This window comes from Giraffa tippelskirchi, chromosome 10 (genome assembly GCF_054371585.1).
Source record: "Giraffa tippelskirchi isolate mGirTip1 chromosome 10, T2T-mGirTip1v1.2.pri, whole genome shotgun sequence".
In the NCBI taxonomy this organism is placed as follows: Eukaryota; Metazoa; Chordata; class Mammalia; order Artiodactyla; family Giraffidae; genus Giraffa; species Giraffa tippelskirchi.
The window spans coordinates 6,285,482-6,307,087 of NC_137284.1; the positions used below are offsets into that span (position 1 = coordinate 6,285,482).

Genomic DNA, 21,606 nt, shown 5'->3' on the forward strand with positions numbered 1-21,606 from the left:
CTGTCCACGCGACGGTAGGCTGGGACTGCGCAGGCGCACTGGGGCCACCCGGCCCCTCGTTGCCTTAGTAACCGCTAGAGCAGCCGGCGCTGTGGGCGCCGCCTCGTCTTAAAATGGAGCCGTATAAGCCGGACCCCGAATTCCAGCGGATTTACCACCGGTTACTGCGTCCGTTGTCGCTCTTCCCGCGCAGGACGACGCGCACAGGGTCTCAGGAGCACCTCTCGCAGGAGGTCCCGATGCTGCTTCCTTTACCGGTTCCACGGCTGACGGCTGAGTTGATCTGCCGCCAGGTAGCCGAGCGGCTGACCAAAAGCGGGCTGGAGGCGCGGGCGCCTCAAAAGGTACGACTCCGTTTCACCGAGGTCATCCTGGACGAGCTAAAGTGCAGCTGGCAGGAGCCCCCCACCGAACTTGGCATGAGTCACCTGGACAATCAGAGGCTACGGAAACGGCTCCTGATCTACGTGCTGCTCAGCTGCGAGCAGCTCTTCGTACGCTACCTGCATCTCCAGAAGTTCATGTCGACCTCCGCAGTCGTCTTCACTGAATCAGCCACGCTCACCCGCTTGGCCGCCAGCCTCGCCAGGGACTGCACAGTTTTCCTCACCGACTCTGACGTCTACCGTAGCCTGCTCTCTGACTTCCTTGCCCTGCTCAAAGAAGAGCAGGCCCAAGTCTCCGCGCCCAGACTGCGCACCGCTGGCCTTGGGGCTTTCAGGGGCTTCTCTGTCCCATGGCATCACATCACTGGCTTCACCCAAGTGCCGTATTTCAACCTCAGCCTGAACTACCTCATCCAACTCAGCCGCCCGCGAGACCTTGTCAGTGAGCCTGAAAAGGATCCAGTGAAGGAATTGAAGTCCATTCCCCAGCTGAAGAAGAAGAAGCCTCTGCGCTGGCTATCCTCTATGCAAAAGAGGAGAGAAAGCACCTTCAGTTCACAGATTGCATCACTGCCTGGGTCCTCTGTGGCTCCCCCCAGCCTGGCTCCCACTACCTCGCACTTGCCCCTCTACTCCCAGCTCCAGAGGGGCCAGTCCATGCCCTCTCTGCGTGAGGGCTGGAGGCTAGCAGATGAGCTGGGCCTTCCTCCACTCAGTCCTCGCCCCTTAACCCCACTGGTCCTGGTGGCAGAGAGCAAACCAGAGCTGGCAGGGGACAGAGTGGCTGAGGACCTGAAGCAGATGATGAAGAACATGCAGTTGGGGTGGTCTCACTACTCACCACTGGACTCAGGGCTGCCCCCACTCCTGGGGGCCCTGACCTACCGCCCAGCTGCTACCCATCACTTAGAAGAGCTGCAAAGAATGTTGAACAGACTTGAGGAGCAAGAGGCCTCGGAACATCAGGGCCTCCAATCCCCTAAACCCCCTCTACTTGAACCACAGCCAGTGACTGTTACTTTGAATCTAAGAAATCAGGTGGTCCAGATAGCTGCTGTACACGTCTCGGGAAGAAACTTTTTGGATTCCTTCCACGTTGAGGGGGCCGGAGTGCTATACAACCACCTGGCTGGTGAACTGGAATCCAAACTTATGGAGCAAATGGATGTGGATCGCACTTTTGGCAGTAGCATCAGGGAAGTCTACAAGGAGCTGATGAGCCGTGTCTCTAACAACCACTTCACTTTTGACCAGGGGCCCCTGGTTGAGCCTGCAGCCAATAAAGACTGGTCAGCCTTCCTGTCCTCAGCCTTCCTACGTCAAGAAAAACATCATCGTATCATCAACACCAAGCTGGCTGAACTTTATCCCCAGAAAGCAAGCACTTTACAGTCCAATGCAGATAAGATGTCCTCCTTCACATCACTCCAAGCAAGTAAAAGCTGGGAGAAGTGGTCAAACAAGGCCAGATGGCTGAACTGGTGGAAAAGCACTTTGTCTGTGGGTGACTACTTTAAGTACCTCACCACCCAGGAAACAGATTTCCTCCATGTCATCTTCCAAATGTATGAAGAGGAGGGTCCTGTGGAGACCGTGGCCCATATCAAAGAGTCCATAAAGATTCAACACCCACCCCCCTTGCTAGAAGATGATGAACCAGATTTTGTGCCAGGAGAATGGGATTGGGACACGGTGCTGGAACACCGGCTAGGAACTAAGAGCAGCCTCCTGGAAGGTTCTCACAAAATCCTGAGCCTGCAGAAGCGTTTGGAGCAGGTTTGGTCCATGCTTGACGTTCCAGACAAGGACCGGCTGGACATGGCCATCAAATACAGTTCCAACACCCGCCTGAGGCAGCTGCCGGCACTGGTGAGTGCCTGGGAGCGGGCCTTGCGGCCCATTCAGCTGCGGGAGATACTGCTGGGGAAACTGGAGTGGTTTGAGCGACAAGCCTCCGACCCTAACCGCTTCTTCCAAAAGACTGACATGGGCCTGAGTCGCTTCCTGGAGGAGAATCAGATCCGCAGCCATCTCCAAAGGAAGCTCAGTATGGTGGAGGGTCCTTTGGTTCCCCTCCTGGAGGAGATCGAGTTAGTCTTTGGTGAGCCGGTGACCTTCAAGGGGCGGCGCTACCTGGACAAGATGAAGCACGACAAAGTGGAGATGCTTTACTGGCTGCAGCAGCAGCGGCGGGTCCGCCACCTGACCCAGGCCAAGAGGGCCTCCCATCAGTCAGTCCCATCCAAGAAGCTCAGCAGCCAGCCTTTAATAGCCCCAGGGAATACTTCCATTACTCTTTGACCGGACCAAGCACCCTCAGATCTCTCCATCACCCCCATACACACAGCAGCTCATCCAGACCTCTTGACTGCTTTGAAAGAAGAAATATCTGGGAGGGCAGGGTTCAGGAAACCTGCATTCCAGCTACCAACGGACTGACATTAACACTGTATTTTGACCACGAAGTTCTCATAAAAGAAGCCCCAAGCCCACTAGTCCCATTTCTGTCAAGCCATGCACATTACAGCCAAAGTCTCATGTATCAAAAGAACTGAGACCATCCCTTGGAGTTCATTGTAATGGGAAATGTCAGACAGATAGAAACCATCCCCTGTGGAACACCTCAGCTCAGTGTTTCTATCACGAGACATTAGATTGATTAGAACACCAAGCCACGAGGCTCAATGGCGTGATGACTAAGAGCTAATGCTCTGGAGTTAGTAGATGTGGGTTTAAGTCCTGCCTGTGTAACCTTGGGCAAAGTACCTGAATGCTGTACATCTGGACCTTCCTATGTCAGATAAAGGAGTTGGCTGTCACTTCTTCCAGTTCTAGCACACTGTTGGCAGAGCTAAAGTTTTCCATTGAATTTATTTCCCCGATCCATACAAGCACGTGATACAAAGTACACAAGGGTGTGCACTGAAAAGGACTGCTCCTTCCCGTCCGTCCCTCCAGTACCTCAGTCCTCCCTGTGACAACTGTTGCCAGTTGCTTGGGTATCTTTCCATTCCCTTAGTCAAAAGCAAATATTTATTGAGCACCAGATAAGGTATTCATGCTGGGTCTTTACCACTGAACAAAAGACCCTTACCCTTTGTAAAGTTTGCATTCTCCTAAGGGGTAACAGACCATAGACCCTAAACACAGTATAGAAGCACACTGAATAATAGAATGGGGGGTGATGCGTACTGTGGAAAAAAGAAAAGGTAGAGAAGGGCAAGAGGAAACGAGTGAAGGATGTGATTTTACTGGGGTAGTCCATGCAGGCCTCGCCGGGAAGGGGAGATTTGAGCAGAGGCTTGAAGGCGGGGAAGAAGTGAGCCCTATGGCCATCCGGGACGACAGCGTTCCTGCCAGCTAAGGCAGGCGGATGCTTGGGGTGTTCCAGAAAGGCAAAATGGCCAATGTGGGTGGAGCAGAGTGAGGAGGAGAGAGACATGAGTCAGAGAGGTCATGAGAAGGTACGGGGGCAGGTTGGATTATGTGAAAATTATTTCAGAGATAGCTGATGTGTGTATGAACATGCATGAATATATTGTCCATACTTGCATCTACAGCTGCACCAACAGTAGCATTCTGTCTCCTGTTTTGCCCCTTTCTTCTTTTCTCCTAATTTGTCCAAAGCTCATTCCACATTGATACACATAGAGCTGCCTTATTTTTTTTGGTTGCTATGTAGTATCCTACTGTGTGTGTTTTTATTTTGCTTAATCAGCCCCTTATTATTACAAAGACGTGGGCTTCTTTGGTGGCCCAGTGACTGAGCCTGAGCTTCCAATGCAAGGGGCACAGGTTCTATCCCTGATCAGAGAACTAAGATCTTACACACACACACACACACAAAACAAAGACAATGCTCTAAAAAAAATCCGTGTTCGTTTATTTACTATGTGCAGCTGTTTCTATGGTTTAAAGTTTCTGGAAGTGGAATTATATCTAAGCATAAGTATATATATGTATATTTTCTATTTGGCCATGCCATGCGGCATGTGGGATCTTAGTCCCCCCACCAGGGATCCAACCTCACCCCCTGCTTTGGAAATGCAGCATCTTAACCACTGGACTGGCCGGGAAAGTCCCAGCATTTGTAGTTTTGATAGGTATTACTGAGGCTGTACACAAAGGCTGTAAGCATTTGCATTATCAGCCACACTGCATGACAATAATAATAATTCTCCACTCTCACTAAAAGTGTTATCAAAAAGTTTCATCTTTATCATCTAATAAGTGAAAAGGTAGTATCTCATTTGAGTTATGTTCTCACCTCTCTCTGAGTGAAATTGCATCTTTTTAAGTTTCAAGGTGTTTTTTCTCTTTTAAATAATTTACTTAGTTTTTGGCTGTGCTGGGTCCTCGTTGCTGCACAGGCTTTCTCTAGTTGCGGCAAGCGTGGGGCTAATCTGATTGTGCAGTGCGGGCTTCTCATTGTGGTGGCTTCTCTTGCTGTGGAGCACAGGCTTTAGGGTGCTCGGGCTTCAGCAGTTGTGGCACTTGGGCTCTGGAGCACAAGCTCAATAGTTGTGGCACACGGGCTTCGTTGTTCCTTGCACGTAGGATCTTCCTGCACCAGGGATCGAATCCATGTCTCCTGCATTGGCAGGCAGATTCTTTACCACTGAGCTACCAGGAAAGCCCTGGTTGGTTGGTTTGTTTGTTCTGTAAAATACTCAAGCCCTTTGCCTACTTTTCTATTGTTTTTGACTGTTTTGCTTTCTTGATTTTTCTGAGCTCTTTATATATTCAGGAAATTTAGCTGACTTGTTAGTAGTGAGTTAGCACTTACTGAGTTCTTAACTTGTGCAGAACACTGCACAATCTCTTAGACTTCTTGTGAAGCATGTATTTTAATCACCATTTTACCATTGAGAAAATGAAGGCTCAGTTAGATAACGTGACTAACCCAAGGTCATAAAGATAGTTAATGGGAGAGCCGGGCTCCAAGCCCAGGTTTATCTCACCCAGGTCTGTCTTGGTGCACTGATTCTGTAAGTTATGGTAAGAAACCTTTTACACACAGCCTGCCTTACCTGTCTGCACAAGTAAGGTAAAAGCCCCTGGTCCAGAAGTTCTCCATTCATTCTTTGCTGATACGGATGCATGCACTTCTACCTTGTTTTCCTAACAAAGCAGCAATTCTCAAACTTTTCCACCCAAGTACCCCTTAGAATTGAGGAACAGAAGCAAGCATTTTGATCAGATATGAGGGATTGGGGTGGAGGCCGAGAGCAGGGACAGTAAAGCAGCACTAGCCTGAAAGGCCTGAGAAATTTAAAGTTTTTATTTTTGAAATCTATGCAAAATTTGCATTCTACTGTGTAATATGTACCTTTGTTTTTTTTTTTTTTTTTGGCCACACCTTATGGCTTGCAGGATCTTAGTTCCCCTCCCAGGAATCTTGGCCCCAGCAGTGAAAGCACTGAGTCCTAACCACTGGACCACCAGGGAATTCCCTGTCCATGTTTTTTTTTAAATATACAGTTAGTGCTTAACATTATCTTTGAATGAAACTGGCCCTCCAGGCAGATACGTTATAGTCAGCCTTAGTATGGCTTCCCTCCTGGTCTGCTGGCATGTTCTCTAGAGGTTACACGGAACCCAGGTGAGCAACACTAAAGCAAGGGTCCACAAGCTTTTTAAAGGGCCAGACAGTACCAACTATTTAAGGCTTTGTGAGCGATACGGTTTCTGTCCCAAGGCTCAACTTTGCTTTTGTTGTATGAAAGCAATTATAACAATATATAAGTAAATGAGCAGGCTGTGTTCTGTCAAAACTTTATTTACAAAAACAGGCAGCTGCCTCAGGCTGTAGTTTGCTAACTGAAACACTACAGCATCGGCCCCTTTAAGAAGCAAACACACAGGAGGAGGAAGCCAAAAGGCTTAGTGCAGCATTTCCCAAAGTGTGTACTAGTAAACTAGTCCTGAGTGATAGTCCTGGGAAAAGGGTTCCATGGTCAGATAACTTTGGGGAACATTACATACTGCATTCTTGAAGTCCCTCAGAGTTTCACAGTACATAGGAGCGTATTGGGAGCTCGGACAGGTCTTACAAAAAATGCAAAGAATGCTTTTATTCCTTCATGGCCATTATGGTCATTGGGAAGTTAATTTGGGGAAACATTAGCTCACATGAATTAGTCCTTGGAAATCGCCACTGATCATCTGGACAGGAATAGTACACAGAGATAGGACGGGGAGAGTATAGTCCTAGACACACAGGTATAGTTGGGACATCTGGGCCTCAGGGGATGTGAAAGGACATCATCAAGCCCAGGACAAGCTTGAGAAGGAGCCACAGGAGACCTGGAGACTCTTGGAGCTGCCTCAAAACACTGCCTCTCAGATCCTGCCCTTTCATCCTAGTCCCTGGATGTGAGAATCTGAAGGCCTAGGACTGACTTTTCCAAAGTTCCAGGCCTAAACCCATGGCTTAGTGATCCCTCCCTGCTGATCATATTTATAGGTTTGGTGAATCGTTACCATTATTACATATATGTAAGTATTACATATGGAATAATAATAATGATAACTAATAATGATGATAACTCATATTCATCTTCATTCTACTGATTACAAAGTGCTGTTTATGGTCATTCTACTAAGAATCAGTCAAATGTAACTGGCCTCTGAACTGGTGGAATCGTGACTTAAACCCAGATCTGGAATAAGTCCTTTGCCTGGGGGGTCTGGTTGCCAGTGGAGGCTCCTGCTCAGTGCCAGGCCTCCATGCAGCTGGGGTTTCCAGGTCCTACGCCAGCAAACTCAACTGTGTTGAGAACCAGTTGGTTGCCAAGCATCACGCTCAAGTGCTTTAAGGATGTTATTTCATTTAATCCTCACGGCAACCTTGCAAAGTAAGAGAGGGCAGTGATACCTCCCTCTGGAGAAATTGGACTCTAGGATAATTGGACAAAATTAATTCTCTAAATTACTGAGGATTTTTGTGGAAATTTTAGTTTGGGGCCTGCCCCAAACCCAGAGGCTATCAGAAAAATACTTTAAAATCTGGGCTGCAGCCCTTTCGTTGTCAAGGCAGGGCCAGGGTCTGAACCCATAAAAGTCCAATATGTTCTGTATTCATTATTACATTAAAGGGATGGATCATTCATTTGCACATTTTAATATATATATATAGAATATATTTTATAATATATTTATTATATATATTTGTTATTTAAATTAACACTGGGACTTCCCTGGTGGTCCAGTCATTAAGAATCCACCTTCCAATGCAGGGGGCACAGATTCGATCCCTGCTTGGGGAACTAAGATCCCACATGCCACAGGGCAACGAAGGAACTAGAGAAGCCTGCAACCCGACACAGCCAAATAAATAAATAAACATTTTTTAAAAATAAATAAACACAAATCCCATTATATGTTTACAGAGATAATGTATTTTATGAAAAACGACTTTAAGTAGTGAAGAGTGGCTATTTTACCGTCTTGCAAATCTTCTGAGTGTCTGGCTTAATAGGATTCAGCCAGATTTTCATTTATGTTTCTGCTGCATCTGTTGCAATGTCGGACTTCACACAGCCTGTGGAAAACACACTACTCAGGAGACAGTGAGGGGAGAAAAGGCAGATAACATGTCAGCAGTATTACCAAAAATGGTTTGGACATCATGAAACCCCAGAAAGGGTCTGGGGGGCCCTATTTGTATTTTTTTAATGAAGGGGCGGAGGTGGGGGCAAAGACAGTAGTGAGGATGGAGGCAGAGACAGTGATACTTGAGTCAGGGGAGTGGGCAGTGGCTGGGGCAGGGGCAGTAAACGTGGGGGAAGGGTTGGTTGACCAGCTTGTTTGCTTATAAAATGTCAAGGGCAAAGCCAGAGGTAAAACTGCAACTTAAAAAACAGTCGGCAGCTCTGCACATTGGTCATCCAGCTGCTGGACAAGCTGACTGGCTTGGGCTGATCCGGTCACTCTGGGAAGCTGAAACCCACAGGGCGGAACCAAATTCCGATGGTTCACAGGTGCTGGTGGAAGCTGGATTTGGGCCCAGGGGCTTCTGATTCCACTAAGCCTATAGTCCCACCCCTCCTGGTCTTGGGGTTTCTGTGTTTGGTCCACCTCTTCCTTGTACTGTTGTTTGCCAAAGGATTTTTTTTGGCCACACTGTGGGTATGCAGGATCTTAGTTCTCTGACAAGGGATCAAACCCGTTCTCCCTGCATTCAGAGCTCGGAGTCTTAACCATTGGACTGTCAGGGAAGGCCCCAAACAATTTTCTTTATATTGATTCACAGTAAAAAAATTTTTATTGACGTATATTTACTATACAATGTTACATTAATTTCTGCTGTACAGCAAAGTGACTCAGTTATACATATATATTCATACTTCCCTATTATAGTTTATCACGATATTGAATATATTTCTGTGTGCTACAAGTACCTTGTTGTTTATCCATCCTATATATACTAGCTTACATCTGCTAATCCTAAACTCCCAATCCTTCCCTCCCCCACCCTCCTTCACCCTTGACAACCACAAGTCTGTTGTTTATGTCTCTATGTGAGTATATTGACTCACTTTTCTTCTGGCTGAGCCAACTGGCAGATGGCTTAGTTCCCAATCAGGGGTTGAACCTGCGCCCCCTGCAGTAGAAGTGTGGAGTCTTAACCACCGGACTGCCAGGGAAGTCCTGATATTGACTCACTTTTAAAAACTTATTTTAAAAGGCTATTTTAATCATACTAGCTAATACTATATAGTAATTATTAAGTGCCAGGCTCCATTCTAAACACTTTTCACACAGTAATTCATTTAGTCTTCATAGAATGTAGTGAGGTAGGTACTATGATCATTTCACGGTCCAGATGAGGAAACCGAGGCACAAGTGGTTATGTAACCTGCCCAAGTCACACCACTTAGGAACATTTCAGAGTCCTGATTCTGACCCAGACGTCTGACTCCAAGTACATGCTCTTAAGCATTTTACTGTTTCTTATCACAAAATACCAAAAACAAGTCTGCCCAGTTGAGGCCCTTGGGAAGAAGCTGAATATGATCACATTCTTGGCTTTCATCATCACTTATACCTGGGGGAAATCAGGCCTTGGGCACAACCCACTTGATTCCCAGCAGTGACTCTGAGGCCACATTATTCTTCTCCCAGGCCCAGAGCACTTTCACTGAACTCCTCCCAAGTGCCAGACACTCTTTGGGGGGTGGGGAGCGGGGGGTGGAGTGGGGAGGGCAGAGCCAGAGGAAACCAAAGAGAACCAGTCCCTGTTGCTGAGGAATTTAAGGTTTACTAGGGAAGATAATTTCCATCATTATGGCATGTGACAGGTACAGTAGGAGCCCACAAAGGGAATATTCAACAGAATCTGGGAGAGGAGGAGGTAGGGGAAGGGTGATCAGGGAGAGCTTCCTGGAGGAGGCCACACTCAAGCAGTCTAAATTCTAGAAGGTTGAGTGGGAGTCATCAGGCACGTGGTGGCAGAGGAAAAGTGGAGAACTTTCTAAGCCCAGCATGAGGAGAAGTATGGGAGAGGGAGCATAGTGTATGTGGGAGAACTACAAGCACACTGGCATTAACCAACCTTTGAAAAGGCCTGGAAGGGAGTGAGGTTGGAGGGGGAGGGCCAGGTCCAGTGTGGACTTCATTCTGTAGTATTCATCAGTGGAGTCCTACCGAGTAGTATAGTTAGTAAGTGATAGATGAAAATTTAGAACTTGTGCATCCATGGACTCCATCAAGAAAGTGGAAGACATCCCACAGGTTACTTCATGTAACTTGTTTAAATTATGATTTGAGGGGCTTCCCTGGTGGCACGGACAGTAAAGAACCTGCCTGCAGTGAGGGAGACCCGGGTTTGATCCCTGGGTCGGGAAGATCCCCTGGAGAAGGACATGGCAACCCACTCTAGTATTTTCGCCTGGAGGATCCCATGGACAGAGGAGCCTGGCGAGCTATAGTCCATGGGGTTACAAAGAGTCAGACACAACTGAGCGACAAGCACACATACAGAAAAATTTTTTAAAAAACAAAAATACTCAAAAAACCCCCAAAGCTCTTACAAAAAGAAAGAAAACCACAAACAAACAAACAAAATTATGATATACTGTGATTTTTTTAAGCAATCATCCTGTATACACCAGATGGGCTTGGGTGGAGAAATTCTAACTCATAAATCTTCTCAGTTGTACCAAAATTTTTGTGAATATTGAATTTAACAATAAAGTCAATGAGATGACTTTAGGTATTTAATTAAATATGTAGCAAATTCCATTTTTAAAAAATTTCGGACTCAATAAAAGTTTTTTTTCCAGACTCTAACATTTTCACAGCCTCTGAAGACCTCAGAGTTCTCTGGTGTCTAGGGGAAGAAAATGGCCCTGAGGGTCAGGCATGTCCGGGTGAGAAACACCAGAACAAGACAGTCAAGGTCCCTGCTCTCAGAAGTTTACACAGCCCAGTGGGGATAAGCAGAATAAGGACAGGGTGTGATGGGTGTTGACGGACATCATGTTCTGAGGGAGCAGGAGGGACCTTACTCTGAAGAAACAGTATTTAGGCTGACTGGACCGCTGGGTAGGAACCTGCCCCCCCTAAAGGGCAGGCAGAGTCTGTCCAGGCAGAAGGAACAGCCAGTGCAAAAGCCCTAAACCTGAAAATCACTTGACTTGTGGGCAGGAAGAGGATCATTGTGGTGGGGGCTCAGTGAGGGGCAGCGAGAGAGCATGCGGTGCGTTCAGATAGGGGGACAGGGACCAGGTGATGCCCAGCCGAGGGTGGCATTCCCAGCAGCAGAACACCGAGTCCATCCCGGACCCTGAAGGGGGCTCTTCTCTGTGGACGCCCTGGGAGTGGTCAGGACCGAGCTTCAACAGCGCCATCGTGTGGCAATAATCAGTGAACTCAGGACTTCCGGTTACCCCGCTCGGTGGAGAAAGAGATAAGACCACAGGCAGTAGCCTCAGAAACTAGCCTCACCGCACCTCTTTGGGACTGAGTAAATCCCTGCGGATTTTGGACAGCTCAGAATGGGAGGGACATGGGGAGTCTCGAAAGAAAGAGCCAGCTAGGCATCGGAATTTGAGGACTTATTTGAGAAAGATAGAAGAGTGTTACTGCGTCTTATATCATCAAGGAATCGGTCAACATAATAATGTCCCCCACAGCTGCCATTCAGTGAGCAGATAGGAGGAACTGCATGATCTTAGGTAATCTAAACGCATCAATACAAGGAGGCTCAGAGCGGGGAAAAGATGTGTCCCAGGTATGGAGTCCCATACCAAGGTCACAGGTGCAAGGCCTGTACCAAGGCCACAGACGCAGAGCCCCAAACTAGTCACCTCCAGAACTGACTGAGCCCCACTGTAACCATTGCCAAAAGTCCCCTGAGCCTTACCAGCCAGCTTCATGACCCTAAATTAGGCAAAAATGCCCACCCTAGTAATCACCCTAGAGTACCCTAACCAAGCACCTAATGCCAGCCTTCCAGCAGGAATTTCCTTTGTCTCGAGGCTATGAAAATTGGCTACTAGCCCAAGAAAAGCACCGGATCCCCCTTGAGCCGGCCCATTGTTCTAACAGCATCCGGCAGGCTCTCCCTGGCCAGGCAGGAGGTCAGCCCACTGTGCCTGCAGCGCCCACATTATCTCTGGTCTTTGTTCTTAATAAACTCACTCCTTTCTGAAATACTCTGTGTCTGGAAATTCTTTTCCAACTCATGCTCAGGCTGACATGACACCAGATTACATAATAGTAGACTGTGGTAGAATTAGGATTAAAACCCAGATGGGCCTATCAGTGGATCTCACTTCTGTCAGATCCAACATGCCGTTTTAACAGTAAATATTTTACAATGCCCTCTTTACATCCCCAGCATCTGGATTGTGCCTGATCAATAGTTGTGCACTTCATTAATAGTTGTTAAATGAATGAGATGAAGTTCGTGGATAATATCCTATCAACATAATTTTTAAAATCAAGGAAAAAGAAAATGAAAGCAGTTTATGCTAAATAAATCCACAGTTTCACATGGATATGCTCAGTCAGGATCACACTGAAAGCTGTAACAAAGTGATTATTATGAACTGTGGTGGTTTAATTGCTAGGTCATGTCTGACTCTTTTGCAACTCCATGGACTGGAGCCCACCAGGCTCCCCTGTCCATGGGATTTTCTTACTGGAGTGGGTTGCCATTTCCTCCTCCAAGCGATCCTCCCAACCCAGGGATCGAACCTGCATCTCTTATGTCTCATGCATTGGCAGGCGGGTTCTTTACCACTAGCGCCACCTGGGAAGCCCAGTGTGAACAGCTGCTGCTGAGTCACGTCAGTCGTGTCCGACTCTGTGAGACCCCATAGACGGCAGCCCACCAGGCTCCACCGTCCCTGGGATTCTCCAGGCAAGGATACTGGAGTGGGCTGCCATTTCCTTCTCCAGTGCATGAAAGTGAAAAGTGAAAGTTAAGTCGCTCAGTCGTATCCGACTCTTAGTGACCCCATGGACTGCAGCCTACCAGGCTCCTCTGTCCGTGGGATTTTCCAGGCAGGCAAGACCCAAATACTGATCTTCAGAGATGTGATCGTCTGAAATGGTGAATACCCTTCGTAAAGACCTGAACTCACACAAAGAAAATTCTTCCCTGGATTTTCATTTTAGTAGCCTTCCTGGAAAACTGTGCATATAGTATTACATGTTTACATATACAACAGAGTTAAGGGTTCTTGGTGCAGATAACTATAAACAGATTTTTCCTCTTTCAGAAATTGTAAGGTGAGTGCGAAGAAAAAGAGAGTGAGCCAGGCATTCAGGCAGAGAAAGATTTATTACAGGAAGAAAGAAAGAAAGTGACTGGCTTTAGAGAGAAACCAGTGCTCTCTTTTTACAGCCAACCCTTCTCATATCCTATTGATGGGAAATTGTGCCCCAGAGGGAGGGGGGCTCAGTTTATCTTTAGCCCACAACTGGGGTCTTGTGGTCACGTAGTCAAAGGGGTCTCATGGTTGGGTGGTCACGTAGTCTTGAGAAACTGGCACCAGCAGGGAAAAACAGGATATCGCCTTAGGGAAAAAACAGGATGCCCACCAGAGCAATGTGGCCACTGTGATTTCATCCCTTGTTTGTCAGGTCACCACAATGGGCCATTTTTAACTACATGGTATGAGCCCCTTGTGAACCCTAACAGAAATGATCAGTGGCACATTAGAAAGCTGTGCAGGACACGGAACTATTCTCAGTAATGTGGGACTGTCTTGAACACTGACCAATGTCTAGCACTGCTGGCTCCTGTCTACTAAGGACCAGAAGAGCTCCTATCAATGTGATAAACAAAAATGCCCCTACAAATGTCCAAATTCAAGTTTCCAGAGACAGTAGACCTCCCTTTAAGACCTTTGGTGTATGTGAAAGCCTAGCCACCTAAGCTCTGCTTTATTGGCCTTCTCTTTCCGAGCTCCCATTCTCCACCAAAGACCTGGGGTTTCGCATACACCAAAGGTCTCATTTCTCATACCACCCTTTAGGACTCTCTCTGCAAATGTTTGTCTGTTGCTAGAAGGTTAGAACTGATGTGATAAGTGAGGTGCATTCCTGTCTTCTTCCTATGTCTACCAAAAGGCTCAGGGAGGATTCTGGTAAAAGATGGCAGAGTAGAAGGACGTGTGCTCATCTCTTCCTGCAAGAGCACCAAAATCACAACTAGCTGTTGAACAACCATCGACAGAAGGACACTGGAACCCACCAAAAAAAGATACTCCACATCCAAAGAGAAAGAAGAACCACAGCGAGACGGTAGGAGGGGCACAATCACAACAAAATCAAATCCCATTCCTGCCGGGTGGGTGACCCACAAACTGGAGAACAGTCATACCAAGAAGTCCTCGCACCGTTGTGAAGGTTCTGAGCCCCCCATTACTTTGCCAACAAAGGTCCATCTATCAAAGCTAGACAGAGGTAAAATATTAAAAGCAACAAAGGAAAAACAACAAATAACATACAAGGTAACTACCATCAGGTTATCTGCTGATTTCTCAAAAGAAACTCTACAAGCCAGAAGGGAATGGCATGATATATTTAAAGTGACGAAAGGGAAGAAACTTCAACTGAGAATACTCTACCCAGCAAGACTCTCCTTCAGATTTGATGGAGAAATCAAAAGTTTCCAGACAAGCAAAAGTTAAGAGAATTCAGTACCACCAAATCAGCTTTACACCAAATGCTAAAGGAACTTCTCTAGGCAGAAAACAAGAGAAGGAAAAGACCTACCTACAGAAAATAAACCCAAAGCAATTAAGAAACTGGTAATAGGATCATACATATTGATAACTCTCTTAAATGTAAATGGATTAAATGCACCAACCAAGAGACATAGACTAAGCAGATGAAAACATGTGCATGTAGGCACGTCCACTTACCGCATCACTCTGCCTGACCCCTCAGAGTATATGTAATTATTTTATATTGTTAGGTTAATCATGTTCCCATTATGGCTTGCAATTGTAATTATCTTTTATTTTTTGGCTGTTGATTGTGAAAGCTGATGAACATTTGTCACTGTTATGATTATGTAACTATTACTCACTTAATACCACGGCATCATGATGAGTCAACAGAAAAATAATAGAATTCTATATCACCAAAACTACCATTTAATATAAATACCTGTAATCACTTTTTAAAATCTAGATGCATATCAGAATTTTCTTGGAATGTTTTGAAAAATACAAATGCCCAGGTATTGCTTTTTTTTCTCCAAAGCTCCAGATATGTTTCTAATGAGCAGCCCTGTTTAAAAACAACTAGATTTTGTGAAGATCTTTTACTTTTCTCTAGTTTGTTTCACTTTTCCTATTTTATATTCAGTCGTCCCATTTCATTTAGTTTATGTTTTCCAATTTCTCCATCTCTTCTTTTTTTTATATGTTTTCTCAAGCCTTTATCAAGCATAGTAGAAAAACTTGTATACATATATACAAATATAATATGTATAATATATATATTTTAGAAAACTTATGAATTTTTGCCAAACTAAAAAATTTATGACATTTTTATTCCACTTGTTTGACTTAGTATGAATAGAATGTTAGATTTCTAATTAAAAAAAGATACGCAACAGGCAACAAAGATTTACTGTATAACATAGGGAACTATAGTCAATCTCTTGTAATAAACTATAATGAAAAATAATTGGAAAAATAATATATTGTAGATGTATAACTCAATCACACAAGAAAAGAATTCTACTTTTTGAAATTTGGTAATGTCTTTTGCCAGTTTTTCTAAACGTCCTATGGATATCTAATAACAATGCATGAGATACATATTTTTAAATATACTTGTGTAGGATATAAGCTTAATATAAATTAATATAAATAGAAATCTATTATATTTACATTGTTAATGACATTATTCAAGATGCCCCTATTTTTATTTTTCTGCACTTGATAAAATATTCTCAGGGAAATGTTAATATGTCTATGATTATATATATTTTTTCTTTTCCCTTACATTTCTTCTGATTTTTGCTTTATGTATCTTTGTTTCGTTGTTGTTAAATGTCTAAGTGAAAGTTGCTCAGTCATGTCCGACTCTCTGTGACCCCATGGACTAGTCCATGGGATTTTCCAGGCTAGAATACTGGAGTGGGTAGCTGTTCCCTTCTCCAGGGGATCTTCCCAACCCAGGAATCAAACCCAGGTCTCCCGCATTGCGGGCAGATTCTTTACCAGCTGAGCTACCAGGGAAGCCCTGATTTTGATGGTTTAGGATGTCTATCTTTGTGAATTGTACCTTTTATCATTAAAAATATTCATCTTTGCATCATTTAAAAATAAATAATTTAATAAATTAAAAAAAAAAAAAAAGACTCACAGGGGCTTCCCTGGTGGCTCAGTGAAAAAGAATCTGCCTGCCAGTGCGGGAGACTCGGGTTCGATCCCTGATCCAGGAAGATCCCACACGCCTTGGAGCAATTAAGCCTGTGGGCCACGACTACTGAGCCCACATGCGGCAACTACTGAGCCCACTCACCCTAAAGTTCGTGCTCCACAGTAAGAGAAGCCACTGAAATAAGAGACCTCGCACGGCAACCAGAGAGGAGCCCCCACTTGCTGCAACTAGATGAAAGCCCACAAGCAACGAAGACCCCGCGCGGTCAAAAAAAATAAATAAAACTTTCTCAAAAAGGCTCAGAGAGGTAATTTTCTCATAGTCACATAGCCAATTTGAAGTGGCCAAGCCAGAATTAAAAGCTGGTCAGTCAGTCTGAATCAAACATCTTTAATTTTGCCCTCTTTTCTCCTCACTGTCTCCTACCTCTCAGCCTTGGGGAAACAAGTCTTATGAAACTGAAGTATTTCACTTACTGGGTAAAATGTTGATAAGTTGCCCATCATTCCTGAAGGTCAGGAGGTGAGTTGGTGATGTCTGGAAATGATTCAGATCATACAGTTGTTAACTATCGTTTTCATAAATCAGGTGAAATTTCCAGAAGGAAACCCTGCTGTTCGCCTGACCTTGTCCTAGAAAGTCCAGTTCCATACCACCATGTCCTGGCTGTTGGGGCATCCCCTGGACACGTTAATTTCTGGGCAGCATTTGCTTCATTGTAAACGCAGACTTTCTCAAACCCTAGTGGCAGAAGAAGGTAACATCAACCCCCTTATCCTGGGACTTAGGGATGAGCGGCCTATTCACTAAAAATTCAGGTCTTTAAAGACGTGCTGTGGGAACGCTCTGGCAGTTCAGTGTTAGGACTCAGTGCTTTCACTGCCATGGTTCAATCCCTGGGTGGGGAACAAAGATCCTGCAAGCTACACAGCGTGCCCCCCTCTAAAAAAAAGTGCTACAAATTTTGCACACTATTCCTAATATCTGGGGGATGTTCCAATAGAAAATAAATAGAAAATAAACTTCATCTCAGTGTAGACATTGACATAAAAGGGCATACTTTTCAAGAAAAAGTGTTCCAAAGATTCATCCACATATTCCAAGATCATTACCTAGACCTACTGAAGCAGAAGCCGGGACCGTGCATGGCAGCTACCCCCCACCTCTCACTCTAGACCCCGGGCCACTGGTGATCGATTGCTTTAGTTCATGAATGTGCCTGGAGGAACAACATTCTGTGTATCCTGACTTTCAGTGGCACCCCTCTTGTACTCCAGGGTCTGCAGAGGCCAGTTTGAGAAGCAGAATCTCTGTCTCTGTTAGAACTGGAGTCAAACCCTGTTTCCATCTTCACCCTTTCTGCAACTTGGGCAAGTAATTGAATCTCTTGTTTTGTTTTAAATTAATTTGGCTGTACCAGCTCTTAGCATGCAGTATCTTTGTTTTGTTTTGTTTCAGATTTATTTATTTATTTATTTATTTTTCACTTTTGGCTCCATGACCCCTGCACTGAGAGCCCACAGTCTTAGCCACTGGACCACCAGGGAAGTCCTTGAATCTTCTGTTGCCTTAGTTTCCTTGTCTGCATCATAGCTGTGGGGTGGTTTTGTGGGGTGGTTATGGGGTCCAATGGGCTAATACATGTACATGTGCTGCAAATGCTGAGTGCCTAGCATGTAGATATGCTGTGCTGACCTCAGTCACTTCAGTCGTGTCCGACTCTTTGCGACCCTGTGGACTGTAGCCCACAAGGCTCCTCTGTCCATGAGATTCTCCAGCAAGAACACTGGAGTGGGTTGCCATGCCCTCCCTCCTCCAGGAGATCTTCCCAACCCAGGGATCGAACCTGGAGCTCTTAAGTCTCCTGCATTGCAAGTGGATTCTTTACCACTGAGCCACCGGGGAAGCCCGAGCATGTATTATTTTTACTGTTGTTAATATTTTGAGGTACTGGGAGCACACCTGGGGAATACTCGAGGCAGACAGACTCCTAAGGTGACCCCCATGACCCCCACCTCCTGGGGTTCACATCTTTGTGTATTCCCCTTCACACCCCTTATGGATGGGAGAGACCCATGACTTGCTTCCAACCAACAGAATTCAGCAGAGGCGATGGGTACGTGTGATTACATGTGTGACTATATTAGACAAGAGTTTAATAGCCTCGCTTTCCCTTACCTGCTTTGGGGAAGCAAGCAGCCATGCTGGGAAGATCCACGTGGTGAGGAGCTGAGGGTGGCAGACAGCCATCAGCCAGGAAACAGCTGAGGCACCAGACTGAGGTCCCATGAGGAACTGAGTGCTGCCAACAGCCGCATTGGGGCAGGAGACTGATGGGTCCTGGGGCAAACAGTTGGAGTTTAGTCTCTGTGGACTAATATTCCAAGATGAAAACAGCAGGATGATCGGGGGAGGAGGTCGGGCTCTGCCCAGATAGAAGATAAGAGACCCCATATTTCTCATCCTTGAAGTCAGGAGACCTCTCCGACTACACATGTGCAGAAAGACTCTTTGGAGGTCAAAAGGGGAGTGATGCCAAGTGATGTTAACTACCCATAGGCCTCCTGGGTAGAATCCATCTTGGCTAAGGGATGTGTGTGCACACGTGGGAGGATCCTGAGTTATACCAAATATGGACTCTGAACCAGGTAAATCAAAATGACTGGCCAAAGGAAACGTGGAGGAAATGCCCCATAAAGCTACCACGAGGACATGACTCTGTCTTTCTCTTGAGTCCACCCATGTGTCTAGCCACATGTACTATACTCTCTTTCCTCCTAGTGAACACTTTACTTGTTTCACTACTTTCTGTCTTTGTGGGAATTCTTTTCTGCAAAGCCGAAGGGCCAGGACCTTGTCACTGACTGCTGGTCTGGTGGTTGGGATTTAGTGCTCTCATCACCCCTACCCAACCTCAGTCTCTGGCCAGGAACTGAAGCCTTACTTCAAACCACTGCAGGCCAAGGCCACCCAGGATCAACATGAGCTTGGAAGCAGATCCTTTCTCAGGCCAGCCTTCAATGAGACTGCAGCCCTAACCATTCATTTTGCAGCAATGTTCCACACAGCAGTAGAGAACTACCACCCCTCTCCTTTCAAGTTCTTCATTCCTATAATTCTCCCTTCTCTCTCCTGAATCATCAATATCTCCCTTTCTATTCCATCAAGTCATAAGAATGCTCTCGGGTCTCTCATCTTAAAAACACTTTTTTTTTTTTTTTACTGTGCCCTGTGGCATGCAGGATCTTGGTTCCCTGATCACAGATAGAACTTGTGCCGCCTGCAGTGGAAGTGCAGGGCCTTAACCACTGGACAGCCAGGGAAGTCCCCCAGATACTCTAGAGATGTCCCATGCTCCCCCGCCCCAGGACTGTATTTCTCTACTCTCCTCCATGGCAAAAGTTATTGAAATCTTTGTCTCCATTCATTGCCCATATTTTCATATTAGCTCCTCTTCTTCTTCTTTTTTTTTTGCTGCACAACATGGCTTATAGGATCCTAGTACCCCTAACAAGATTGAATCCGGGCCTCTGAGTGGAAGCTCAGAGTCCCAACCACTGGACTACCAGGGAAGTCTCAACCTGACACTCTTTAAAAAATTTTTTTTAATTTAATTATCTATTTCATTTTTGGCTGTGCTGGGTCTTCATTGCTGTGCATGGGCTTTCTCTAGTTGTAGTGAGCAGAGGCTACTCTCTAGTTGCAGTTCTTGGGCTTCTCATTGCAGTGGCTTCTCTTGTTGTGGAGCATGGGCTCTAGGACACACAGATTTCAGTAGTTGTGGCGCCAGACTTAGTTGCTCCTTTGCATGTGGAATCTTCTGGGACCAGGGATCGAACCTGTGTCCCCTGCATTGGCACACAGATTCTTAACCACTGGACAATCAGGGAAGTCCCCAGTCAAGCACTCTTAATGAGGTCCCCAGTGACCTACATGTTGCCCAATCCCCTCATCTTACTTGTCCTCTCCATGGCATTAGACACAACCAGCCACTTCCTCTTTCTTGAAATCCACTCTCTTCCTCTACTTTCTTGACCTCACTCTTTCTTCATCTTCCTCCTCACTCAGTGTCCATTTCTTCCCAGTCTCCTCTGCCGTCTCCCTCTTTTCAGCTCAGCTTCAGGAGGCCCAGGTTTGATCCCTGGGTTGGGAAGATCCCCTGGAGAAGGAAATGGCAACCCACTCCAGTGTTAACCTGCCTGGAAAATTCCAGGGACAGCGGAGCCTGGCGGGCTATGGTCCATGGGGTTGCAAAGAATCAGACACGACTGAATGACTAACACTTTCACTTTTTCTGAATGTTGACACATCCCTGCTTCACTTTCCTCATGTATAATCATACAGTTTCTCTCTTGAAGGTTGTTGTGAGAATTGCCTGAGATGCTGTACGTGTGGCTTAAAAAAAATTCCTCTTTCCCTCCATGAATTACAAGTATGCTGTCTTCCCTTACTCTGATGAGATGAGCCACCCTTTCCCCTAGATACTTGTCAGGTGTCTCCAGTGACCAAGAAACAGACTTTGGGGAAAATGACTGTTTCCCACGAGGGTGAACTATGACACCAATCTCTGGAAACTCAGATCTAAGAAAAGTCTCACTCCTTCTGCCGGGCCTGAGAAATTCCTGTTTTTAATTTATTCAGCTTTAGATCTTTCATAAGGAGGAAGTTCGCGGGGCTAGGAGTCTAGGAGTACAGAGACAGTGGCATTAAGCTTAGTCAGGGGCAATGTGCGTGGATCAGGAAAGCCTTCCTGAGAAGTTGACCTCTAAACTGAGAGCAGCAAGGTGTCTAGGAGTTTGAGCAGTGTGAAGGTTCCAGGATGTGCAAGAACTTGAATTTCTGCAAATAGAGTGTCACTGGAGTGTCAAGTGCACAGCACAGGATAAGGTCCAAGGCCTGATTGGAGCTTGCAGGTCCTTGGAAGTGAAAGTGTTAAGTCGTTTAAGTCATGTCCCACTCTTTGCAACCCCATGGACTGTAGCCCTCCAGGCTCCTCTGTCCATGGGATTTCCCAGACAAGAAAATTGGAGTGGGTTGCCAAAAGCGCTCTTCTCTGTTTCCTCTCCCACAGTTGGTAACATCTTGGAGGAAAATTCCTTTTTCTCATCTGTCTCTCCGCTAGACTGTGAGCTGCTAGCAGGCAGCATTATGCCCAGCGTATCTGCTTATGCTTCCTGTTGCTATGCCCTGGAAGACAGCGGTGAATGCTTGAAGGAACGAAAGAACGGTCCCAATCCTGTGCACTGTTTATATGTTTGTGTTTGATCCGCGCAACAGCCTGTGACACTGCCAGTCCAGGGAATATTATCTGCCATTCTGCTGATGAGAAGAGGGGCCTCAAAGAGGTGATGGAGCTGTGAGCTCA

General features: G+C 45.9%; 1 protein-coding gene across 1 annotated transcript; it reads left to right on the forward strand.

The window, feature by feature from the left end:
* Window positions 1-66: 66 nt before the first annotated feature.
* CCDC87 (coiled-coil domain containing 87) lies at window positions 67-3,205 on the forward strand. The gene has a single exon (XM_081532083.1). It carries the CDS (start codon window positions 114-116, stop codon window positions 2,685-2,687), a length of 2,574 nt encoding a protein of 857 aa, XP_081388209.1. The 5' UTR covers window positions 67-113; the 3' UTR covers window positions 2,688-3,205.
* The last annotated feature ends 18,401 nt before the right edge of the window (window positions 3,206-21,606 follow it).